Source organism: Scylla paramamosain, chromosome 4, assembly GCF_035594125.1.
Source record: "Scylla paramamosain isolate STU-SP2022 chromosome 4, ASM3559412v1, whole genome shotgun sequence".
Lineage (NCBI taxonomy): Eukaryota > Metazoa > Arthropoda > Malacostraca > Decapoda > Portunidae > Scylla > Scylla paramamosain.
Genome location: NC_087154.1, coordinates 34,895,840 through 34,919,526, shown reverse-complemented (window position 1 = coordinate 34,919,526; position 23,687 = coordinate 34,895,840). Strand labels below are relative to the sequence as shown.

Here is a 23,687-nt window from a genome sequence, read left to right as displayed (position 1 = left end):
TATTAATAAATTACAAAACAATAAGTTTATCAATCATATTTTTCAGTTCAGTGATGAGGTAAAAAAGAGAAACAGTGAGGTGAACCATGTTGGGCATCATATATTTCTATGAATTTAAATTTCATATAAAATACTGTCAAAATATGCTCACCTATATAAGTGGTCCTGCTTGGAACATTTTCTGCTTATGTACCTGAAGCCATCCATCAGTGGGTCCCAGTTGTCAAAATGGGTGAGAAGAGTGACACCAACGAAGGAAAGCAGCATAGGCACTGCACCAAGATATATAAGGATGGAGTACTGCACACCCTTAAGCCAGACATCCAAAAACATTGTGAGTGGAATAGTGAGGCTCAATGAAAGTGTTGCGAGCAGAGATGAAGTTAGGAAACAACCCCTGTGAAGAAAGGGAAGAAAACAATAAAACATTACATATATGACACTAATGATATCAAAAGCATAATAGCCTATGTAATACTGAATCATGACAAAAATATTCTTTTGGTCAAAACATACAGGATAGGCCATTCACCATCATATATACAAACAATCATCTTTGTAATGAGAGTGTGAATGTAAAAATGGTGTAAGAACAACACAATGTACAGGAGCACCATTAAAACAGACATAGGTAAATTTCCTGTCTACCATCTGGATCAAAATCACCATTATGACACAACCAAAAAGGCAATGGGACTATGCCTAGAATTTTTTTTTCTTTTTCCATGCCATACAAAGGAAAGATAATGCACAAAAGAAAAATAAGGAGGAAACTTTTTTTCCTGACATGATGTATACGCATAACCATTTTGCAGTGCATAGTTGTTTCTCCTTACGGTGCAGAATGACTGTTATCAAGTCCATACATCTCGCCATAAAAATTTGTCTTAACAAAATTTATCAGACTTAAGGGAAGGGGGGGCCCTATGGGTATACTGACAGAATAAAATTTTAAGATTTTGCAAAGAAAGTGTATGCGACTGTAGCTGAGGGTTCAAAAAGAAGACATGCACCTTGGAAATCAGAAGGATTGGGTCATGAAGTATATGTGTGAAAATGGTGTTAGCACAATTCATAGAGGCCAAACACCTAAATCAACAAAAAAAGGAATATCTAGATAAAGAAAAATGGAAGCTTTTCTATTATAGCCATCTCCTAGGGGGGCATTCATTGAAGGAGCATGGCATCAGGAAGATAGCTAGATATATATCTATTTATATATGTATGATTACTGCAAGTGTCTGACAGAAAAAGACAATGTGCTGCACCAATGATTCTACATAATATGTAATTACAACAAAAAATACGAGTATCCTTTTCTTAAAATGAAAACAGGAAGCATGTAGCATTTAGAAAGCTGATAATAACTACTGGTCTGACACAAAGATCTTTCTATGGAAATTTACATTTAGCGTGCATACTGCATGCAAGTTGGACAGTGAAACATTACTATATTCTGTGTCTACTGTGTGATGCAGACAGCTAGAGGAGGACTGATAACATTTTAATATTGGAAAGTGATCTAAGTGCAAGGAAGTAATGTATGTCCATCTGAGTGTAAGGCGAGAGATGTTGGCAATTATGTTGCTGAGTCTGTTCTAAGATCAATAATGAAAACATCTTAAATTTTTATCCCAAAAACAGCAAAATGACAATATAAACTTTAAAATACATTAATTTTAAGACCACACTTTTGGATGAGAAACAACAGAAAGAACTGTGTAAGCTTTTAAGTTCATAAATTTTAATACACATTTTTCAATGGAGGAGGATGAACAGAATATACACACACACACACACACACACACACACATTAATAGAATAACAAATAAAACTTTTGAAATATTAATAATAACCTTATCTATAGTTGTGAAATTTTGTGCACACATTCCTGAATAAAATCTATCTGTCTATTTGTATATCAGGCCAGCAATCCTGCACTAGTTAGCCCAGATAAAGCACCAAATACTTGTACACTCATCACTCACACTCTTAGACTCTGGTAGAGAGCTACTATCTCATGAGCTACCCTACTACAACCGGGAGCTTAGGCATAGCAAAGCTGACCAAATATTTCCATGGCAAGGCCCAACAGCATACATTGGTTTACCACTGCTCCCTTCATGGTGAGACTGTTCCCTACACCTACCCCAATCCTTCTAATACAACAGATGCAGGGTACTCCCCATGGAGTGCCCTGCACCCTGAGTCTACAAAGAAATGGGCCCTGCCAGATGCATACCCATACTTCAGGGAATGGTCTCATTGTAACGTGGAAGGAGTAAACCAGTGTATGCTGTTGAGCCTTGCTTAGGAAGTATGTGACCAACTGTGCTATGCCTAAGCACCTGCAGTGTAGTAAAATGGTTCATGAGACAATCCCTTTCCAACAGGGAAAGACAAGGCTAAGAGTGTGAATGATGTGTGTATGTATAAGTGTATGGTGCTTTGTCTGGACCACCCTATGTGGGATTACCAGTCTGGTATAGAGATAGATGAATTTTTGTCAGGAATGTGCACACAAAATTTCACAATCATCTACTATAAGACAGAAATTATAATGATGCTCACCATAACCACAATAATTCTGACAACACTGTGCCCACTAGACCATTTACAGACATGTAGAGCAGCTGCTGGAGGTTAGGCAACTGGAAGGGTTCCCAGCCAATGACATCCAGCAATGGAAATCCAGGCCAAAGGATGATAGCATTGAATAAACCCACAAAACCTGGGAATACAGGCTAGAATGAACATTTACTATATATAACACATCAAGTAAGAATTTATTTATGTTTATAACTTTAACCCCTCACTGTGCAAACCATCAATTTCAGTGATTGCCTTGTGCACACTAGGGCACAAACAGAGGTGGGTCTTTTTTCAATTCTACAATATATCTCAGAAACCAAGCATTATTGCACAACTTGCATACATCAATAGAAAGAAAGTCCAGAGCAACAAGACTGGCCTATTGTTATACACAGCATGTTGCTCACAGTTTGGTTTACTTTTCATTGTGATACCATCACCCAAACTTAAATCTCCTGCACCTTTATGTTTCAGTAATATTCGTTTTTATTTTCATCAGTCCATGTCATAGGGATCAAGGACCATCCTTATGACAATCCTTGTAACATGGATCAACAAAAATAAAGACTGTGGAAAACTGATGGAACATTTAAAAGGGTGGGATATCCAAGTCTGACTGATAGTCAAGCAGAAGCAGCAACAGCAGCATCACACTGACAGCTTGGCACTGAAGGGGTTACATGACACCCACATTTAAGAACTATTTATCTTTCAACACTAGTTCACCATCACACTTTCTCTTTTCTTACTTGATCCACATGCATTACTGCACACTCATACTTCAGGCACTTCACTTTCATTGCATTCGATCTCCTCTTCTCTCCTCTTCCTCCTATTACCTTACAAAAAATCAAATTATTACTTAAAATGAAGTAATAAATCATATGGTTTAATGATGAGATATAGAAGAGTGCAGGAAATATATAAATGCTAAGACAAATATATAACATATAAGAAAAATAAATCAGAGATAAAGAAAGAACTCCACAGCAAAAAATTTGCTCCTGCACTACTCTTTAAATGCTAGGCAAATACACTAAAACTAAATGCACTGGCTACAACAAAAACATGTAGATGTTTTGTAAATTAAATAGAAACACGTAAAAAAGAATTGTGCTATTTTGGGGAAAACTAAGAAAAGAAAAAAAAGAAGACGAAATTAATATAAAATATAAAATACAAAATAAAGTATCAAGGGAGGCTGATTCAAAGATTATTCCTGTGACTAGAATCAGAACCCATGTTCCATGTTTTAGTCATACTAAATACAATACAAAATTAAGAGAATTTTGCAATTTTCTTACCCAATACAGTTGTTGTACATTAACACTTGAAACAAAAAAAGATTACATCTACTCATAAACAAATTTTTGCTTATATATAGGATAATTTTAATAAAACATTCTCTGAAAATAAACTAAAATAAGCAGTAAGAAGCACATGATAAAGGAAGAAGCTACAGCATTTGTATATACTAAGAACATATGATGACACCAATTCATCAGAAATATTAAAACAAAAAGTGTTTCCACACCTACACTCCAGTTTAAATAAAAATGTGGGTTAGAATACTCAATTCCAAAATCATGACTTACCAAAGAACATGGTAAAATCCATCTGCTCCTCAGTAGGTACTCTCCACTTAAGGAAGACCATGTAACAAGCATAGAGAACTGCTCCTGCCACTGCCCAAATTACTCCTATTGGTACACTCTTGCCCTCCAAACTGATATCTTCAAGGCTTATCAGTCCCTAAGGATAACAGAAAGATGTGTAAGACTGAGGCACTGTTAAGTACCCACAAGAAACCCTTCCATGTCTGTCTTTAAGAGCATCTTGATGGTGAATACTTACCACTCCTACAACCATAAGTAGAACTGAGAATAGCTTGGATATAGTGAATTTGTCTGCAACTGATGATGGGAAGATGGCAGCAAGAATAAGAGTGAAGAGACCAGAAGCTGAAGAGATGACATTGACCACACCTGCTTCTGTGTTGCTTAGAGCAATCTGGTAGGCATAGTTTCCAGCAAACCACTGAAAATAATAGCAAAAATATACATAAAGATAAATACAAAAATTGAAGTTAACAGCAAAGTCATGTTTTTACTCTACTAAACACAGTAATCTTGTTTGATTCACAAATAGTCCTTTGAAGAAAACCCTATGCTCACAGAAATTAAAAATCAAGTCATTCTATATTGGATATATTCTTTGGTCAAATGCTTTAAGTTAAGGGTCATTTAAATATGAATGTGCATCATTGACAAGTGACTACAAAATCCCATCCCACAATGCCCAGCTGATCGCTGTTACCAGAAAAAGTTAATTACATTTTAGCTACTACACACTGACTTTTGTAAATAAAGATAAAATAAAATTCAAGAAATTGCAGCAATTAATAGCTGAAACATAACAAACTCCAAATGACAACAGTGATCAGCTGGACATTGCAGAGCAGGACTGAGCAGCTACTTGCTAATGCTGTGTGCTTATATTCAAATGTCCTATAATTTCTTAACCATGGTGAGAAAAGCATTTGACCATGGAGTATTTCTGACATAGAATTACTTAATCTTTCATATATATGAAGGAGTTTCCTCATGAGATATCTGTATATATAAATAAATAAATAAATAAATAAATAAATAAATAAATAAATAAATATATATATATATATATATAAATCAATCAATCAATCAATCAATATATATATATATATATATATATATATATATATATATATATATATATATATATATATATATATATATATATATATATATATATAGTAAACAAGTTCTGAGTTATAGATGAAGTGACCAGGAATACACCAGAGTATCTTTATCTATTACTTGCAATGTTTCACCTTATGCAGAAGGCATCACCAGGCATTGCATGGCATGAAGAAGGTGTGCCTTTTAACAAAGTGAGGACTCTACATCTTCTCCACGCCATGCAATGCCTGACAATGCCTTCTGCACAAGGTGAAACGTTACAAATAATAAATGAAGAAGATACTCTGGTGTATCCCTGCTAACTTCATTATATATATATATATATATATATATATATATATATATATATATATATATATATATATATATATATATATATATATATGGCAAATATCTTTGAAATCTACACAGAAAAACAGGTATTCAAGAAAGGAAAAGGAAAATTGAATAAAATCACACAATAAGTAATATCTAAAAATTAAATACTTCACATTATACCTCACTGCATTTTCTGTTGATTTTTTTTCATTGTTTTCAATATTATAACATTTTAAACATTTTCATTAATATTTGCCTGTCCATCAATTAATCTATTTTTATATTTCCTTTCTGATTTAATAAAATCTGATCTTCTGAAATATTTAAGAAAGCTACATTGTATCAAATGATTCTCTGCATACAAGAGCTCATATGACCAGTACTGAAGAATTTTTTTCACACTGATCTTTCATCAAAAGAGACTGCAATAAACACAACCAACGCTGCTAATATTAGGCAATATAAAAATACTGTTACAATGTCCATATCAAATATATAAGTCCAAAATATAATCCAAAAATTTGAACAAACTAATATTATATTTTCTTTAGATGCATGCATTCTTTTTTTTTTATTATTAAAATTTAAAAATCTGAACACTTTATTAAAATTATTAATTTCTTTATCACAGTGATTATCTGATAGATGCTGGGTAACTTTTTGTGTAAAAAACATGGTCCACTTGTATCCAGTCCGACCCACCACCAGCAATGAAGGTTCTGATCATTTAATCCAAATATAGCCAAATCACTCTGAATGAGTATAAAATGTTAGCCAGTAACCTATCACTAAGCACCATGACCTCAAAGGTAATGCAACCTCCCACAAAAAAATCTGCTGTTACTCACCAGTAAACAGAAAATGCATGATACTTTCATAACTTCCTTAATTGACAACTTGTTTGCCTGTTGAAGAGCCAACTGCTCAGCCCGAATGGAAGCAGAAAAGGAGAGGCGGGACAACATGGCATCCACAGCATCAGACTCAGACATCTGCCGCACCTATAACCATCAGTCACTTATTATAGTTGCACTCCTGTCTATTTTTAACTGTGTATATTATTCTCTAGAATCTCTCAAGTCTTTTGAGTTGTTCATTGTCCCATGAATCTTACAGAATAATAAATAAATTTAAACAGAGGACAGTAAAATTTTTAGACACACAAGCGTCAGTATATGAATGGGCAAAAATAAATTGGAAACTTAGTTTCTCCACACTTAATACAATTAATCTGTCATTTATCCAAAGGAAACATTTATTATATATTATGTTTATTTTCATTTCTACCATGCATGTATCAGAATCAAGATCCAGTTTATAAAAAATAATTTAGAGTACACTAGGGTTACATTAGGCAGTATGTATTCAAGATACACACATGGACATACAAGCATCATAGATATCTATATGACATCCATGCAAACCCACAATCACATCACACCTGCTCTATTCTCAAAATCTTCAGAAATAAGCAAAATGATCACATAACAGATACCATACACAAACATTCTGAGGTGAGCTGTAAAATATTCATGCAATTTGTAGATGAAAATTCAGAATCTTCTCCTCAAAAAACACCATGGAAGTGTTCACACTTAGAACACATATGATAGAAATTGGTTACTCACAGAAAAGTTAACTCACGTGTGTGAACACAACAAAGAATGAGTATACACATTGAGTCATATAAGAAACCAATATATGTAATAAAATATTTAGCTACCTGTTTGAAAATTACCAATTATAAAACTTAATTACTGATAATTGCCAATAAATAGAATTTAAAATGAGATGAAAATATGGTACTACAATCTCACATGAAGTAAATATTTCACTCCAGACTAAAACAGCTAAAGATGCCTGTTATACCTTAAACCACACCAACAAGGGTCATGGTAAGGTAAATTGTGTAAGATCATTGGCTGATAATCACAAGCAAACTTACTAGAGTACAATGAAGCAATCATTCAGTAACAGCAACACACAGGACATTTATTAGTACCTCTGTCAGCTTACTGAAACGGACGGACTTGACAGAAGAGTCATCGCTCTCTCCATCTGAGCTTTTCTCATGTGACTCTTGCAACTTAAGTGGAACATAGCTTGGCTCACTCTGGAAAAGAAACATGAATTTCATCTTATTTCACTGCTGTAGATAATCTTATACTGTAATACTGTACTATTTCACACAAAAGTGTAGATACATTTATCACTATCTTACAATATTTTCTAGTTTGTGAACTGAATCAACAATAATCACACCATAATCCTTTTCCACCAGTGGTTGACAGAGATAAGAGTGTGAATTATGTGTATGAATGTGTGGTGCTTTGTCTGGACCAGCCTGTATGCCCACATGCCAGCCTGGTATGTAGATAGATAGAATTATATATCATACAACACCATATGAAAAAACCTGAAAAGTAATTCTCCAGGCTTAGGAAAATATCTCCATTAAGGCCATAACCAAACTACTTTGATAATTTTTTCATTCTTACCCATTTTTACAAACTAAAGAGTTTTTACATGCCTTTACATCAGATATTATTTTTTTCCATATAATTTTAAAAGAAAACAATGCACTACTATTTCTAAGTATTATTAAAATTTATAAGGTATAAAACAAACTACTGATTATTATCAAGTTTTTCAAAGCAACCTACTGCTTCCCTATTTTTAAACTATAAAATCTTTTACAGTATTAACAAAGGTTATGACTAATTTCTTCATAAAACAGCCTAAACAAAGCACTCCATTTTGAAAGAAACAAATACATTTTACAATGCATGCAAAAATTGCCACTGTATGTCATCTGCCACATTCCCCTTGCAATTCTACCTATAAGCCAAAGAAAATATAACACATCTAACATTAGCTAAACTAACATATAAATCACACTAATTTTGTGTTTGCTCCACATAACAGGAAACAATACTATAAAAGGGGCAAAAACCATAATACAGAAGATGATGCACAGCAGAAACTACGAATCCTGCATTCAACCATACTATGCATTACAAAGCTTTTTTTTCTTATTTATATACTTATCTATCTATTTATTTATTTTATTTTATTTTATTTATTTTTTTGTTATTTATTGATAAGAGTTCAAGAAAAGCTACCCGGTATGTAATTGGGAAGTCCTTCATGCAAGAGTTCAACTGTTCTGAAACAAACAGCTGCTGATTAATGTATTAACATTACTAATATTTCCATTCCAAATGAAAAATTACAGTTGTATTGCTGTTTTGTTAATAACTCAGAGAAAACTGTAGATTTCTTAGATGATCTGAAATGGTGAGATGGATGGTGAGGTAAGAGATCTTGAAAGGTACATATGTCACATAATCACTTGCAAGGGCCATGAAGGATGTAAAGAACAGTGATCTCTGCCCTTCCTTACTGAGTCTTGGTCATTTTCCTTTGCAAATTTTGGTGAAACTTTTGCCGTTGCCTTACACTTGTCAAAAGCATTTGGCAGGCTCTGGCACAAGGCTTTGATTTCCAAACTAATCTCCTACAGCTTCTATCCTTCCCTCTGTAACTTCATTTCGTTTCCTTTCTGACCATTTTTTTGCTGCTATGAGATACATTCACTTTTCTTCTCCCAAGTCAATTAACAGTGAGGTTCCTCTGGGTTCTTTCTCATAATCCACTCTCTTTTGATAGAGCTATAGGTAGACAAATAAGCAGACAGACAGATATATGAGATTAAGGAGAAACACAATTACATAGAAAATATTGGTTATTTATATCCCTCCTAAGACAAACTGGGCAAGAGAAGAACATTAATTGTGGAGTTATTTATGGAAAAGTTCAAAGGGAGTAATTAGTGGTAAAAAGGTGACATTAAGTGATGATCTTAACCATAATGAAGTAAAATGAAAAAATGTTTGAAGTTAAATGAGATGTTGACATGCAGAGAAACATTAAGAATGACAATGGATAAGATGATATTGCAATGGATAACCAAAATACAATATAGAGAGATGACCCAAAAAGACTGGATCTGGTACTCACTTACTAAAGGGGACAACTTGGTAAAAGCCATTAACAATTTAAGCCCATTTAGGAAAAGTCACCATGTTATTTAGAAGTGAAGATGAGAGATCTCTAAGTTGAAACAGAAGAAACGCAAACAATATAGAACACTGATCTCATAAAAAAAATATAGAACACTGTACAGGCAAACTTTACTGATCTCATAAAAAAAATAAGGTTCTTTGACAAAATTAACTGGAAAATAATGGAAAGACTAAATGATGTGTGACAGAAATATGACTTTTCATGGAAAAATATAAACAGAAAAACATGTTCTACTCACTTCCAAAACTTCATACCCAATTTGCTTTTTTTCTACCCCCCTCTTACCTACTCAGAAATAACAGTAAATAAATAAGGGAAATCAGTGACAACATAATTCTGTATTATTGCAACAGATCAACTAGCTCAGTCTCCCTGAAAGCATTCAACAACAAGTTCAACCTACATTTCATAGTTAGTCGAGACAATCCTTACATACATCATGGTACAGTCATCGCTCGTTATCCATGGTTTTGGCTTCTACAGTTTCACTTTTACACGGATTGCTGTTAACCATGAATTCAAATAACAGAGGCAACCCACCAGTGTTCAGAGTTTTCTTTCTTTATTCTTTTTTTTTTTAGTTAATTGATAAAATAAAATGTTAGTTACCATGTACATGCAGTTTTCTTTATTTAAAACAAGGTCTTGGGGCTCAGGGTGTTCTTAAGAGGGGGTGCTAATTTTCCTTGGATTTTCCTCATCCATGAGTGTGTCTATTACCTAACCCCCATGGATAATGAAGGATGACTGTACACTCAATAAAATAGAAAATCTCTCAACTAATAATTCCAGTGAATTGTTCCCACATATAAAGAGCCATTTAAATTTAATGCCATCTGGCTGGCACCCCCTATCATCAGACACCTGGTGATGTACTTTGTGGCCAAAAGTCTGAGGACGTTCAATAGGTAAGTAGCGCCAAAGAACCAAGTGAGTAAGCTGGGCTTCTTCATCAGTGTCTCTGGCAACACTGGAGGCCACTTGATCCACAGTGAAGATGGATGCAGGAGGAAGGTCTGTCCTCTGCAAGATCTTTGTGTTAGAAGAAGTAAACTTTTCCACTGATACAAAGACATTCTCCTGCCAGACGGTAACCAAGTGTAATCTTCCGTCGTTTCTTGTTCAAACACTAAGATTAAATCTTTACGCGCTTAGAGAAGTTCAATGATTATTCTTTGGCTGTAAGCTAAATATGATTCCATGTAAAACGGCAAAATAATATTAGTGACAACAGAGAAGCAGAAAATTAAGCAAAATTATAAAAAAAAAGGATGTATGTTGTGATACTGAGTAAACAATAAAAATAATTAAGCCAATGATGTGGTTTACAGTAAGTATTTGCAAGAAAATTATTCTAGATAAAAACCATTATGATTTTTTATACTGCAGGAATTAATATAAGTTAACATTAAATAAAAACAGGTATTAAGGTATTAAAAGACAGGACTGACATGAATAACATCCAAGAAAAATTATAGAGGCCACAAAAAAAATAAAAATAAATAAATAAATAAATAAATAAATAAATAAAATAAAATAAAATAAAAAAATAAAAAAGAGAGAGAAAAAAAAGTGTAGTATTTACAGTAAAGTTTTTACTTGTGATATCAAGCAAGAATAAGTGGAAGAGAGTAATGGCACATTCACTTGCTGTTCACCTCTGGCTACCAACTATCACTTCCATAGCACATCAGTGAGCTCTGTATTATGGTAAAGAGCAGAATTATGATCTCAGCTATCACTTCCGTAGCACATCAAAGAGCTCTGTACTATGGTAAAGAGAAAAATTATGATGTCACTCTTCTGTACAGCATTCTTCACAAGTATGTCTAACTTGGGAGCAAACAATTCTGTTCATACTGCACTAAATGCATAGAGATGTGCCACTGCAGAAAATCATTGGATTCAATAGCATAAAACAAAGAAACATTTGGTATCTGGACAAACTATCTACCACTTCAAACATGCAGAGGTGGCATTTAACATCCAACAACATACCAAAAAAGAGTCAGAACTCTGGTACACCTCACTAGACTTCACCAAAAGACAGACAAGACCTCTAGCATGAAATAATATAAAAACGTGCTGTAACAGCTGTTACTGTGAAATATAAGCATATAGAACTACTCAAGCAGAGAAAAAAATGTTGTCACAGGACAACCAAAATTCATTCAGGCCTTAAGGATCATCTTGGCCTGATCAGTGAGGTGTCAAACTTGCAATTCCTATGAATGTCTTGCCTGAGCTACAATCTTTGTTGAATACTTCTCAAAGCCAATTCATCCTACCTTCAAATCAAATTTTCAGTGTTTCAACAAAATACCCATGCAGGCATGAATGTGGTGACAGCAGTAAAGTTCTTCATTAAGTATTATACACAGTATTAATTCCTACCATAAATCAGGTTAATAGAACCAAAGGGTGACCCAGGTAACAAAAATCCCAGATAAAGTACTATGACACACTAAATTAATTCTCTGGTTGTTGGCTATACCAAGTCAATGTTGCCTCATCAGCTGAAGCATACTCAGCACGTAACATTATGAGCAACATTCTTTGAAACTTTCTTAAAAATTCCAGCTAGTACTGCTTGATCCTGTATTTCTTCTTGTGGTTGCACAAGGTGTTGGGAGGCACATCATAAACCCTCAAAATATGAAGGATCAGACTTACATTTCAGCAAGTGTCTTGTCAGAAGTTTGAGCCCCACTGAATACCTTTCAGGGCCAATTTATTCTGCCTTCATATAAATTTCACAATGTTTTAGTGAAATGCCTAATGAGAACATAACACAGACTTGACAGCATCATCTCCAGAAGGATCTTGGTTTCCTGATTCAGTGCACTGCTAGAAAGGCTCTACTCATCAAGGTTTCAAAGAAGAAATAACTTAACTTCAAAAAGAAACACCTGCAATGCACTTTAAAAGGATCAATAAATGTAAATCTAATAAGGAAGGCATCTTCAGACATATGAGAGGAACTCAAGCCATGCATCAGCCTTGAATTGCATCATGATGTGGTGGTATTAATAAGTTCAAAGACTAGTTCCACAGCATACAAACAGGCAGTAGTAAAGGAATGCATATGTTGTGGGACTGAGCAGTAATGGTCATTAAGCACTTTGCTGATGGGCATCATTTTGTGAACTTCAAGAACTGTCATGAAAGTTTTTGTGACTGTATTTGCAATTTCATTAATGACTGCAAACTAGGATAGAGAGTGAACATTAAATTCTACATCAGCCTCAGTGAATCTGCAACAGAGACTTTGACATAGTTCAGTACAGGTACGGCAATGAAATAATGAGTTGTGCAAGGTGTTTCCAGTGGTATATACACTATAAGAGAAGCAGAATGTCATCAGATGACAAGAGATCAGGACAAACTTCCACAAGCTCAAAAAAGCAACTGGATAATTCCCCTTGAGCTAAACTCAATGGAAAACACTTGGAATAGAAACAAAACAAAAATATATAAATAAATAAAAAGTGCCAGAGATCAGACATAGCACTATCACAAATCTGCAAGACACTGAAAGGATTCTGGATAAAAATGGACATCTTTTTTATCAAGCTTGTTAAACCAACAGCAGATGATACTGACAGGGATCAAATGCTAAATGTGAGAAAATGTAATGGAATAATTCCAGTGAAACTCCACAGTATTCAAGCTTAAGTGAATTATTTCTCTCCAAATGTCAGCATATAAGCTTTTTCTATTTATATATTTATTATTATTATTTATTTTTTTTTTTATGGCCAGTGTGCACATTCAAACAAAAGCTTATAAAAAAGCATACACATAAATTACAACACAAACTCCACATATAAGATTTGTCAAACAACTCACATGACATTTTCCATAATGGGTAACATTTCAGCTGAATTATAAACTTTATATATGTAGTCTTTTACAGGTGAATAAAATAAATTTGAAAGTTATTTAATATGGTTTGCAGGGGACAAACCTCATGCAGAGTCATCAAAAATGCTAGAAGATAGGGTGGCACTATACAAATGGACAATTGAGTAGGATTATACATACATTAAGCCCTTGACATATGTCTATCTGTCATATATGGGTTTTGTTATCCATGGATAAGAAAATTGTCAATTTGAATAAAATAAAAGAAATTAAAATCCACAAGATGTGGCACTATTCAGCAATTGTAATTTCAGTCAGAAGTGAAAAAAAAGAGCTGGATCTGATGTGAAAGACATAAGGTAAACAGGGAAAACCACAAATAGGATTTATGGACAATATGATGAGTGTTAGATGCAAGAGGGATGTCTACAAAATAAGGAATAGTGATTACTGATCACAGGAGGTAAATGGAGAGCAGTTGTGAAAGCACAAGTGAGATACAAACTTAAGGGCACATATGGAAGGTCTATCTGCACCTTATCCAATCAACTGATCAGATGAGAAACAATACATGAGGGGTTTACTATGCTACAATAAGGGTAAAACAATTCTACTGTTGAAATGTAATGTAGACAAATTTAGGTATTACACAATTACATAACTGACATTCTCAGGGTGGTTATCACATTGAGCACCTGAAAAGCCTGGGAGCTAAGATAGATCTTAATTTAGTTTAACAAAATCTTTTTGTGTGTGTGTGTGTGTGTGTGTGTGTGTGTCAGCACTGTTACTGCCGAGCAGGTGAAAGAAGTTGTTGTTGAGCAAGCATATGCTAAATAATATAATCTGTGTTATGAGAGTTGAAGTGAACTAGTATATGAAGCATGGGTAACACTAAGGAAACTAAGTTAATTAGAGTTGAGATTAAGGAAACTGAATTCATTATACAGTAAAATCCCTCTCATCCGGCATTCGAGTATCCGGCAGCTTCAAGTATCCGGCACATTTTTCCCCGAGCCTTAAAATCAATAAAAAATCAGTGTACTCATAAAATTGATTAAAATTCCCGCGCGAGGCATACTTTGTCCCCTCGCCACCAGAGCACACTGTTTCGCGCTACCCACGGCCCACTGCACTGTGTTTACTCATTGACTCAGTCCCGCGTGTGCACTGTTTATCGCCTGACGTCTTCATCATGCCTAAAGTTGTAGAAAATAGGAAGCGTGTTGTGCTTACGCTTAAGCAGCTGATCAGATCAGCTGCTGATTAAGATCAGCTGATCTTTGTTATGGTAAGATGCGTGAGTGTAGGGTAGTGATTGTGGACATAATTTCACTTCTGTTCAAGTATCCGGCAATATTCAAGTATCTGGCATGTCGGTGATCCCGTTGATGCCGGATAAGAGGGATTTTACTGTAGTAGCTAATCGCAGTAGTGAAGATGTGTGAGAGGAACTAGCTGTGGAGAGCTTAGCTGCAGAGAGGTAGTGAGGGTTGTGTTTATATGGTAAAGTTGATGACATGGCGCAAAGGTTAGATAAGACACAGAGGGATCTCCTTAGAGGAGGGAGTCACCCGGAAACTATTGCTGACCTAAGGGTAAGACAGGCAGGTGTGAGGCGCCAAGGGCCAGCAGGAATATAGTATCGCCACCAAGTTTGGGTGTGAATACTCCAGGAAAGATCGGACCTCTACAATACAGATGCATGTGTTGCTTGGTGACAGGCCTCCTTAAGACCCCAAACACATGAGTTCCGCATCTGTATTACGAGGGGTTGACTGCCCTCATTAGCATAATCTATGATTAGTGATGCATTATGCATGATTATGTTGATACAGTATGTAATGGTTAGTAGCGCTACGCATGTCTCATGTTTATTATGTATGTCTTCAGATTTGACCGAACGCAATAAACGATTCGTGTCACCGTGTGGGTCTAAAATCCTTAACCTGCCTCTGGGCAGCTACAAGCACCTTGTCTCTCCTACCCATGCCTCATTTATTGGTAGATAGTAATACCTTGCTTGCACAGCACAATCCCCATCCCTCACCATACATAGCACAGATCTTCATTCAAAATATAGGATTAAAATGAATTCTACAAGTTCAAAGATGAATTACTGTCTTTACAAGAGGTTAAGAAATTAGGCTACTCTCAGGTTGTCATTTATGTCATGGTTCACAATACTTTGCTATGCAAGAATAGTTTCCACATCTACTGCTTTGTATGCTGAATGGGTATTAATTCAACTCCTGGATAGTTTACTTTTATGACCCTCATCATTCACCTCATATCAACATTGTTCTTGTATCTCAGTTGCTGCCCTAAAGAAAAGGTATAATGGCAGATTGCACTACTTAAACCTTCAGTTGCTGCCCTAAAGAAAAGGTATAATGGCAGATTGCACTACTTAAACCTATCAGATAAAATGTCATATTGTCAGTATGCTTCACAATGGTACCACATGTTATGAATGTTCCTGTGTATGAGGTAAGGACATGGCACCTTGTCTAAGCTACACCTACCCTCTTCAAGATGTTAGCTTGTGGTAAAGATACATAGAGAAATCTTGCTGAAACAAAAATATATATAAAAAAATCTAGTCTATTTTTATTATGAAATATTACCAGCAAGGTTATCTTGGTATTTTAACTAACCATATCAGTCATGAAAATATTTACAAACCATTTGAATAACACATGAAAATATGATTATGTGAATTCCTCTCATCTCATGTTTCTCTTCTCCCTCAACACGAAAATGCTCGTCATTGCATGAATTTAAGGATAGAAAAGCTAAAAACACAAGTAGAATTATATTGTGGGAAATACTATGCACAGAACTGTGCAGCACCTTATCATCCTCTAGACAACTTTGGAGAATACCCAACTTTGTAATATTTTCATAATTTTTAATCCTTCAACTTACTCCATTAAACTGTTATCTTCACTGATTTCTGATCACACTATTATTTCTGTATTATGTCAAATTACTCCAGTGCAACCCATAGAGAGGTTTCTGGCATTAGATCTCTATTATCTAAGTGAGAAGACCAAAAAAAAAATATGTATTTTGATTTTCAGTGAGATGACTATTTCTTCTGAGTAAGAAGTGTCTGTCTTTATGCAGAAAGCATGAGAAAGGTGATTACTGATGACATGATAGCAAAAATTTGGCAAACTAAACTTAGTCTCTGGTTATCCAGGATAGAAAGGAGGCTCAAAGACAGTACTTTAGCATTCCTTCTCCTGAAATTCATGTCCTTAATACTTCTATCTGAAATCATACCATACTTGTCCTACAACTTCTCATAACACTTTCTTAATTAAAATGTCACAAGTCATTAGATCTATTTCTCTTGACTTCTCACACCAACCCCAAAAATATCTCATACTATTTTCTTCTACATTTTTCCCTCATGTATTTCATCCAGATGGATTTAGTGACAACTCAACATTGGGTGATTTTAGACTGGTTCTTCCTCCATCCTCTGACTATATTATCCCTATTACTGAAATTCATTGCAATAATGTTCTTAACAGTCACTGACCTTGATCATCAGAATGTTTATGATCCAAATGGAGTCCCTAGGTCATAATATTGTCCAACAATGCTCCTCTGTGATTACACCCTGCCAGGTCAAACTTTCCCTAATTGTCACTAAAATTTCATATTCTGCCACAATACTGAATCTCTTGCTATCTTCTACTGTTGCTTTCATGGTTATTGAACTTTAGTTGGTAACTGCATGCCTCTCCCTGATTACCACAGCCTCAGTGCACAAGAATCCTACTCATTCTCACTCTTATCTTCTTCATTTAAGTAGAGAAAGAGTGATCTTTACTCTTTCATCCCTTTAACTGGTAAACTCTGGAACTCTTCCTGTTTGTTTTGTTTTTTTTCCTTCTTTTCCTAAGATTTGAATTATTTCAAAAGAGAAGCATCAAGACACCTTGGGAACTAAATTGGACAATGTTTTTAAATTATATTTTTTTTAGAAGCAGGAATTAAGTGGGCTTCTCCTATTTTTTGCATCCTTGGCCAGCCTCCCTCACATATAAAGAGGAAAAAGTATATATGAAGTATGTGTGCCTTATTCATACAATGGTAATCTAAATCTAAATATGATCATGCCACTACTATAACACAATCACTACCATCATCACCACCACCATCACCACCACAACTACTACTACTACTACTACTACTACTACTACTACTACTACTACTAACTACTACTACCTTTACTACTTCAGTATAACTAGTGTTGTTGCTGAACAATATTACTAATACCACTGATATCAAACTAAAATAAAACATTACTAAGATATACCTGTAAATCAAATATATGTACAACTACGAATAATAAGGTTGAAAAGAATTCGTACAAACATGACATACTCACATTAATTACATGAGAAATGACACAAATTAACAAAACACACAATTTCCTAACTTAAGACAAGGTCAAAAACACAAAGACAAGTAAAGGGATATAACTCCTTTCACTTACCAAATGTCGACTTTCAGGAGAAAGTGGGTCTCCCTCATCCTCATTTGCATCAACTTCCTGAAATATCAATCATTACTAATGCTTAATCTATCACCTGATCACTCCAGAGCATCCAAATAGTACAGAATGATTATTAACTCTTAACATAATATTGTTTCTAATTAACTGCATGAATCACTTACAATGTGACAGACCATATTATTATTCTTATTTTTTTAAATACATTTATAGGCATGTGCATATGTACTTTTACATACAAACAAATTTAACACTGAATTTTTCTCACAGTGCACCACTTTATATAGTGGTTAAGATCCTTACATGATCCTAGGTTCCATTCCATAGATGATGTACAACATTCCCTACAGAAATGGACTCCATCAGCCCAAAAATCTTCTAGATATGTTATGACATAGAAATGCAAATGTGCAGACTTGTGTAACAGTGTAAAATTTACTTATATATATATATATATATATATATATATATATATATATATATATATATATATATATATATATATATATATATATATATATATATATATATATATATATATATATATATATATATATATATATATATATATATAAAGAGTGTATATAGAGTGTATATGAAGAGGAGCATTGTCAACAATAACAACAGAAAGTTTCTTCTATAAACATTACTTAGTTATGCTATGTTTAGATTTGGTAAGTACTAGATACTGATATGCAACATTGCTACATAAAAGATCTTGACAGAAATTCTCAGACTGCTGTTCAATGAGCAATAATTAAAACAAGTAGTTTTGGGATAAGAAAGACACAGTTTGAGAACTCATCCTTACATCATCCCACACTGCCTTCCCATGCTTTTTAATTCATAATATTTTGTTAAAAATTTTTGATGATCAGATTTTTTTAAATCTCAGAACTTTTTAAGGGATTGCTGACTATTCAGTGCTAGTGCTGGTGTTATTTTGTAACTAGGTACAAGACAACACTAGGATAAACACAAGGATAAACACAAAAAAACAAGACAGAAAAACCAAACACTCTTAGTAATAATAATCTCCATAATTAATTTTAGAGGCTTGGTGACGTTGAGGTTAGTGTGCTCATATACAGCCAAAAGAACAGAGGTCTGAATCCTGGGCCAGGAGAAGACCAATGAGGTTTAACATCCCCTCTGCCTATTTGTCCTGAAATGAAATTATATAGGTTGACAATGATAATGATGATAGATTACTGCAAACTGAAAAGTTAGTTTTGTTAATCCACTAATGTGAAATCTGACTTTAATAATACTTAATGAAAGCTAACGATAACAACTAACTTTTGTTATATAAACTTATCTTTTTCCTTGTTTTACTTCCCCTAAAATCCTTAAAGAACTGAAATTTAAATATGTTACAGCTTAAGTATAAAGGTTTCCAGAGGATATAGCATGCCAAGATCAGAGGATGATCAAGGTGTACATAAAAAAATAAATGAACATGTGCTGGGAAGAAAATTAATACTCTATTAAAACAATTAAAGTAACTCTCCACCTAATGAATAAACCCACTTCTTACAAACTAGTGAATATTTAAAAAAAATAACCCATTGGTGCATGTATAATGTTTATAATTATTTCAAACCACTAACATCATATCTATTCACACTAATATGTATGTGCTGACACAATTTGTATCACTCATCACCTAAAGTTCCCTACACAAATAATCTAGGAACACATGCAGTTAAAATAATTTCAAAAATTGTATTTTCATTCTCTAAATTTAATAAAATTTCAAGATTTAATAAAATGATGGACTGACTGGATATGGATAAGTGAAAACAAGACATTCAGCATGAGTGAAGAGAACATTTAGAAGTAACAGAAAGATTATTGGTGATGGAAGAAATTCTGAAATTCCAGTTGGTTGATTGCTAAGTGATCTATCAAAAACACAGTCTCATTGATACCCTGTTTTACAATTAATTCCCAGTGAGTTCAATTTCTAACAATAATTTTTTTTTTTTTTTGCTTGTAACAGGGCAGTCGAGGTCTACCAAAATTCACTCAAGGCTTTGTAATAATTTAAATCCAATGGGGGACTTCACAAGCTCTCTATCTCTACATGGCACCACTATCCTTCTGCTTATGCTGTCACCCTATCTTCTCCATTGGGCTCCTCTGAGCTATATCTATATCTTATCCTATCACTCCAATCCCTCCTTAGGATCTCTCAAAGCAGAGGTGCCTCTGGCATTTTGCCTCTGCTAATTAGGACCTGAGAAGATATGCTGATTTTCAATGGAATAACTCCTGCTTCCGTGTCAGAGACCAGTCTCTTGTGTGCTGAACACATAACAGGGGTAATAGTGTTTGGCATATAGGTGTACATTCCTCACTCTTTCTCTCAACCTAAACCTCCCAAAGCTTGATTTAACACAGCCTGTTCTTGTGCTATACATGACAGAGAGGTGGACCACAAAAGGTACTTAAGCCTTCCATCACCTGAATCTCATGCACCTTACATTTCAGCCTGGAATCATGCCAAGTCTGTTCTCCAACTACCCAAAAGCTCCTTCTTTAACAGAAAGTGTCAAAATCTTTCAAAATCTAATTCCCTTTGTGACTTCTGGTACCTAGCCAAGACTATTTTCAATAACTTTGCTTCTTCATCTTTCCCTCCTTTATTTCAACCTGATGACATCACTGCCATCTCATCTATTTTTAAAGCTCAAAGCTTTGCTAAAAACTCTACCTTGGATGATTCAAGGCTTGTTCCTTCCTCTCCTCCATCCTCCAAATACTTCATGCTACCCATTAAGATCCTTTGCAGTCATGTTTTCCATGCCCTCGCTGGCTTTAACTCTCAGAAGCCTTATGGATCAGATGGGATCCTTCCTTATTGTTCTGACTCCTGCATCTTGCCTAGTTGAAACTCTTCCAGCTCTGTCTATCAATATCTACCTTTCATTCTTGCTGGAAGTTTGCCTACATTCAGCCTTTTCCTAAAAAGGGTAGCTGTACTAATCCCTCAAACTACTGTCCTATTGCTTTAATTCCCTTCCTCTTTGAAGTTTTTTAATCTATCCTCAACAGGAAGATTCTTAAATATCTATCACTTCACAACCAGTATGAGTTCCATCGATGCCACTCTTCTGGTGATCTTCTGGCTCTCCTAACTGAGTCTTGGGATTTTTGGTGAAACTTTCACTGTTGCTTTAAACATATCAAAAAGCTTTTGATACAGTCTGGCACAAAGCTTTGATTTCCAAATTACCCTCCTACAGTTTCTATCCTTCTCTCTGTAACTTGATCTCAAGTTTCCTTTCTGACCATTCTATTGCTGCTGTGGTGGGCAATCACTATTCTCCTAAGTCTATTAATAGCCATGCTCCTCAGGGTTCTGTCCTGTCACCCACTCTCTTCCTATCATTCCATCAATGATCTTCTAAGCCAAATTTCTTATCCTAACCACTCCTACAAAGATGATAATATCCTGCACTTTTCCACATCTTCATTGATATCCAATCCTTCAGGAAATGAACAACTCATGCAGGGAAGACACAGAAAGCCTGACTTCTGAATCTCAACTCTTCCCTGAATCCTGAGTCCTGAATCTAAACTGACCAAATTGTTTTTGGCTTATTCTACAGAAAGACATACTGAACTAATGAAAATTAGTATTTTTCTAAGACTTCGATGAAAGTTAAACATTTTTAGAAGCAGGCAAGATTCATTTTGGGATAAAGTTTTTATGTAAGGGAAAATACTTTGCCATGCTGCAAAGTGTTGAATAATCTTGCTTGGTTTTAAGGAAACTACAGTAACTATGAATTTCTACACTTTTGCTACCAAGTTCATTGACTACATTAACTGTGTCCTGATAATTTGACAAAAATCTTACATAATGTAGGAAATTCAAAGGAATCAGGTACTCTTTACAGCCCAAAAGCCCAAGTGACTCAAGACATCTGGTGGAAGACTGCACAGAAGTTCTCTATCAGTAAGGCATTGGGCTCATATGATAGCATGAGTCTTGCCTAGGGTTCAGCCCCCAGCAACAACCTTACACAAAAATTTTATCCTACCTTAAGATGAGTTTCCAGGTTTTCATGATACAGTATGCAATTTGAAGGAAAAAATTTGCCATAACCTCATGCATTACCCAGGCCACCAAATCTTTTGTTGAGCACTGTAATCACTTTCTTAATTTTAGTGATATTCAAGGATGGATATGATAAAAAAAAAAATAATGAATAAATATAAATACATAAATAAATAAATAAAGAAATAAAGAAATAAATCAAGAATAAAAAATACGGTGATAGCACACAATGAAAGCTATGGTCGAAACTCCAACATCATTCAATGCCAAAAAGCATTACTCCATACATCTGAGATTTTCCCTCTCCATCACCAAAAGAATGTGCAAATTAATATTATATCTAGATTTTTGTGGATACAAACCAAATATGAATGATACATTAATATTATCAAAGATGGATAAATATATAAATCAAATAAATTTTGGGAGCTTTAAATATTTTTTTTAATCCCAGATACTTACATTCAAACTTCTACATACAACACTTCACAGCATTTGAGGTTCTCTTTTCTACAAGCTGCATGATTCTCTCTCTCTCTCTCTCTCTCTCTCTCTCTCTCTCTCTCTCTCTCTCTCTCTCTCTCTCTCTCACCTGGTATATACGTTCATCGTGATTGCTGTGAGAACATTGATGTCGCCATGGTCGCCAGAAGATAAAACCCAAGAGGTAGAGTGTAAACATGCTGGTCTTTAAGTAGGTGCTGAAGAAGGGCTTATCAAAGCCAGTGTTATTGAAGATGTACTGGAAAAAGAAACAGCATATCATTATGAACTGATAATTTCTGCAGATTTCCATCTGTACTAATCCTAAGTAAACCCTCATTATGAAAATTAGCTACAAGAACTATGTTTACATCTCCCCACAAAGTAAGTTCACTATCAATTAAAAGTTTTTATAGTCTGAGTAATCCATTCCGAATGTTTCAGTCTTACAAAGAAAAGGTAGCAGCTACAAGTACCACTTTTTTTCTAAGTAACTAGAATATAAGATACCGATAACATGGTATGAAATACTTAGGGAATCCACTCTCTGGTAGTCCATAACCTTCTCTAAAGAAGAGAGAGAGAGAGAGAGAGAGAGAGAGAGAGAGAGAGAGAGAGAGAGAGAGAGAGAGAGAGAGAGAGAGAGAGAGAGAGAGAGAGAGAGAGAGAGAGAGAGAGAGAGAGAGAGAGAGAGAGAGAGAGAGAGAAAATACATACATTATTGCCAAGAACGAACTATGATGTATGCTATTTTTAATATCTAATATCTACTGTAATGATTCTTAATTGTTATCAAGAAAATATATTAGTTTCCTTTATCAGCAACAAGAATATTCATCTGTTTCCTTGATATAGGCTTGGGGAGGTGACTTTAATGATGATTAGTAATACAATAATATTTGTCAATAAGTAAGTACTGTCAAATGTCAATTTTATTTAAACTTCCATCAACTTGTTTTTTCCAGTGACAGTACATATACAGTCATCCCTCATTATCCACAGGAGTTAG

The 23,687-nt window shown here is 34.6% G+C and overlaps 1 protein-coding gene across 7 annotated transcripts in view; it reads right to left on the bottom strand.

Moving 5' to 3' along the window:
• LOC135100036 (solute carrier family 35 member F5-like) overlaps positions 1-23,687 on the bottom strand; it is a 40,159-nt gene that overhangs the window by 11,792 nt on the left and 4,680 nt on the right. For 4 of the 7 annotated variants that reach the window (XM_064002888.1, XM_064002886.1, XM_064002887.1 and 1 more), the window contains 9 exons: positions 22,788-22,937; positions 18,112-18,168; positions 10,599-10,757; positions 7,651-7,761; positions 6,497-6,649; positions 4,447-4,629; positions 4,188-4,344; positions 2,572-2,731; positions 152-397 (listed from right to left, as the gene is read on the bottom strand). In XM_064002888.1, coding sequence (XP_063858958.1) covers positions 152-397; positions 2,572-2,731; positions 4,188-4,344; positions 4,447-4,629; positions 6,497-6,649; positions 7,651-7,761; positions 10,599-10,757; positions 18,112-18,168; positions 22,788-22,937 — 1,376 coding nt within the window. The remainder of the gene's footprint in view (positions 1-151; positions 398-2,571; positions 2,732-4,187; positions 4,345-4,446; positions 4,630-6,496; positions 6,650-7,650; positions 7,762-10,598; positions 10,758-18,111; positions 18,169-22,787; positions 22,938-23,687) is intronic. The other 3 variants (XM_064002891.1, XM_064002892.1, XM_064002893.1) reach the window with 3 other exon arrangements.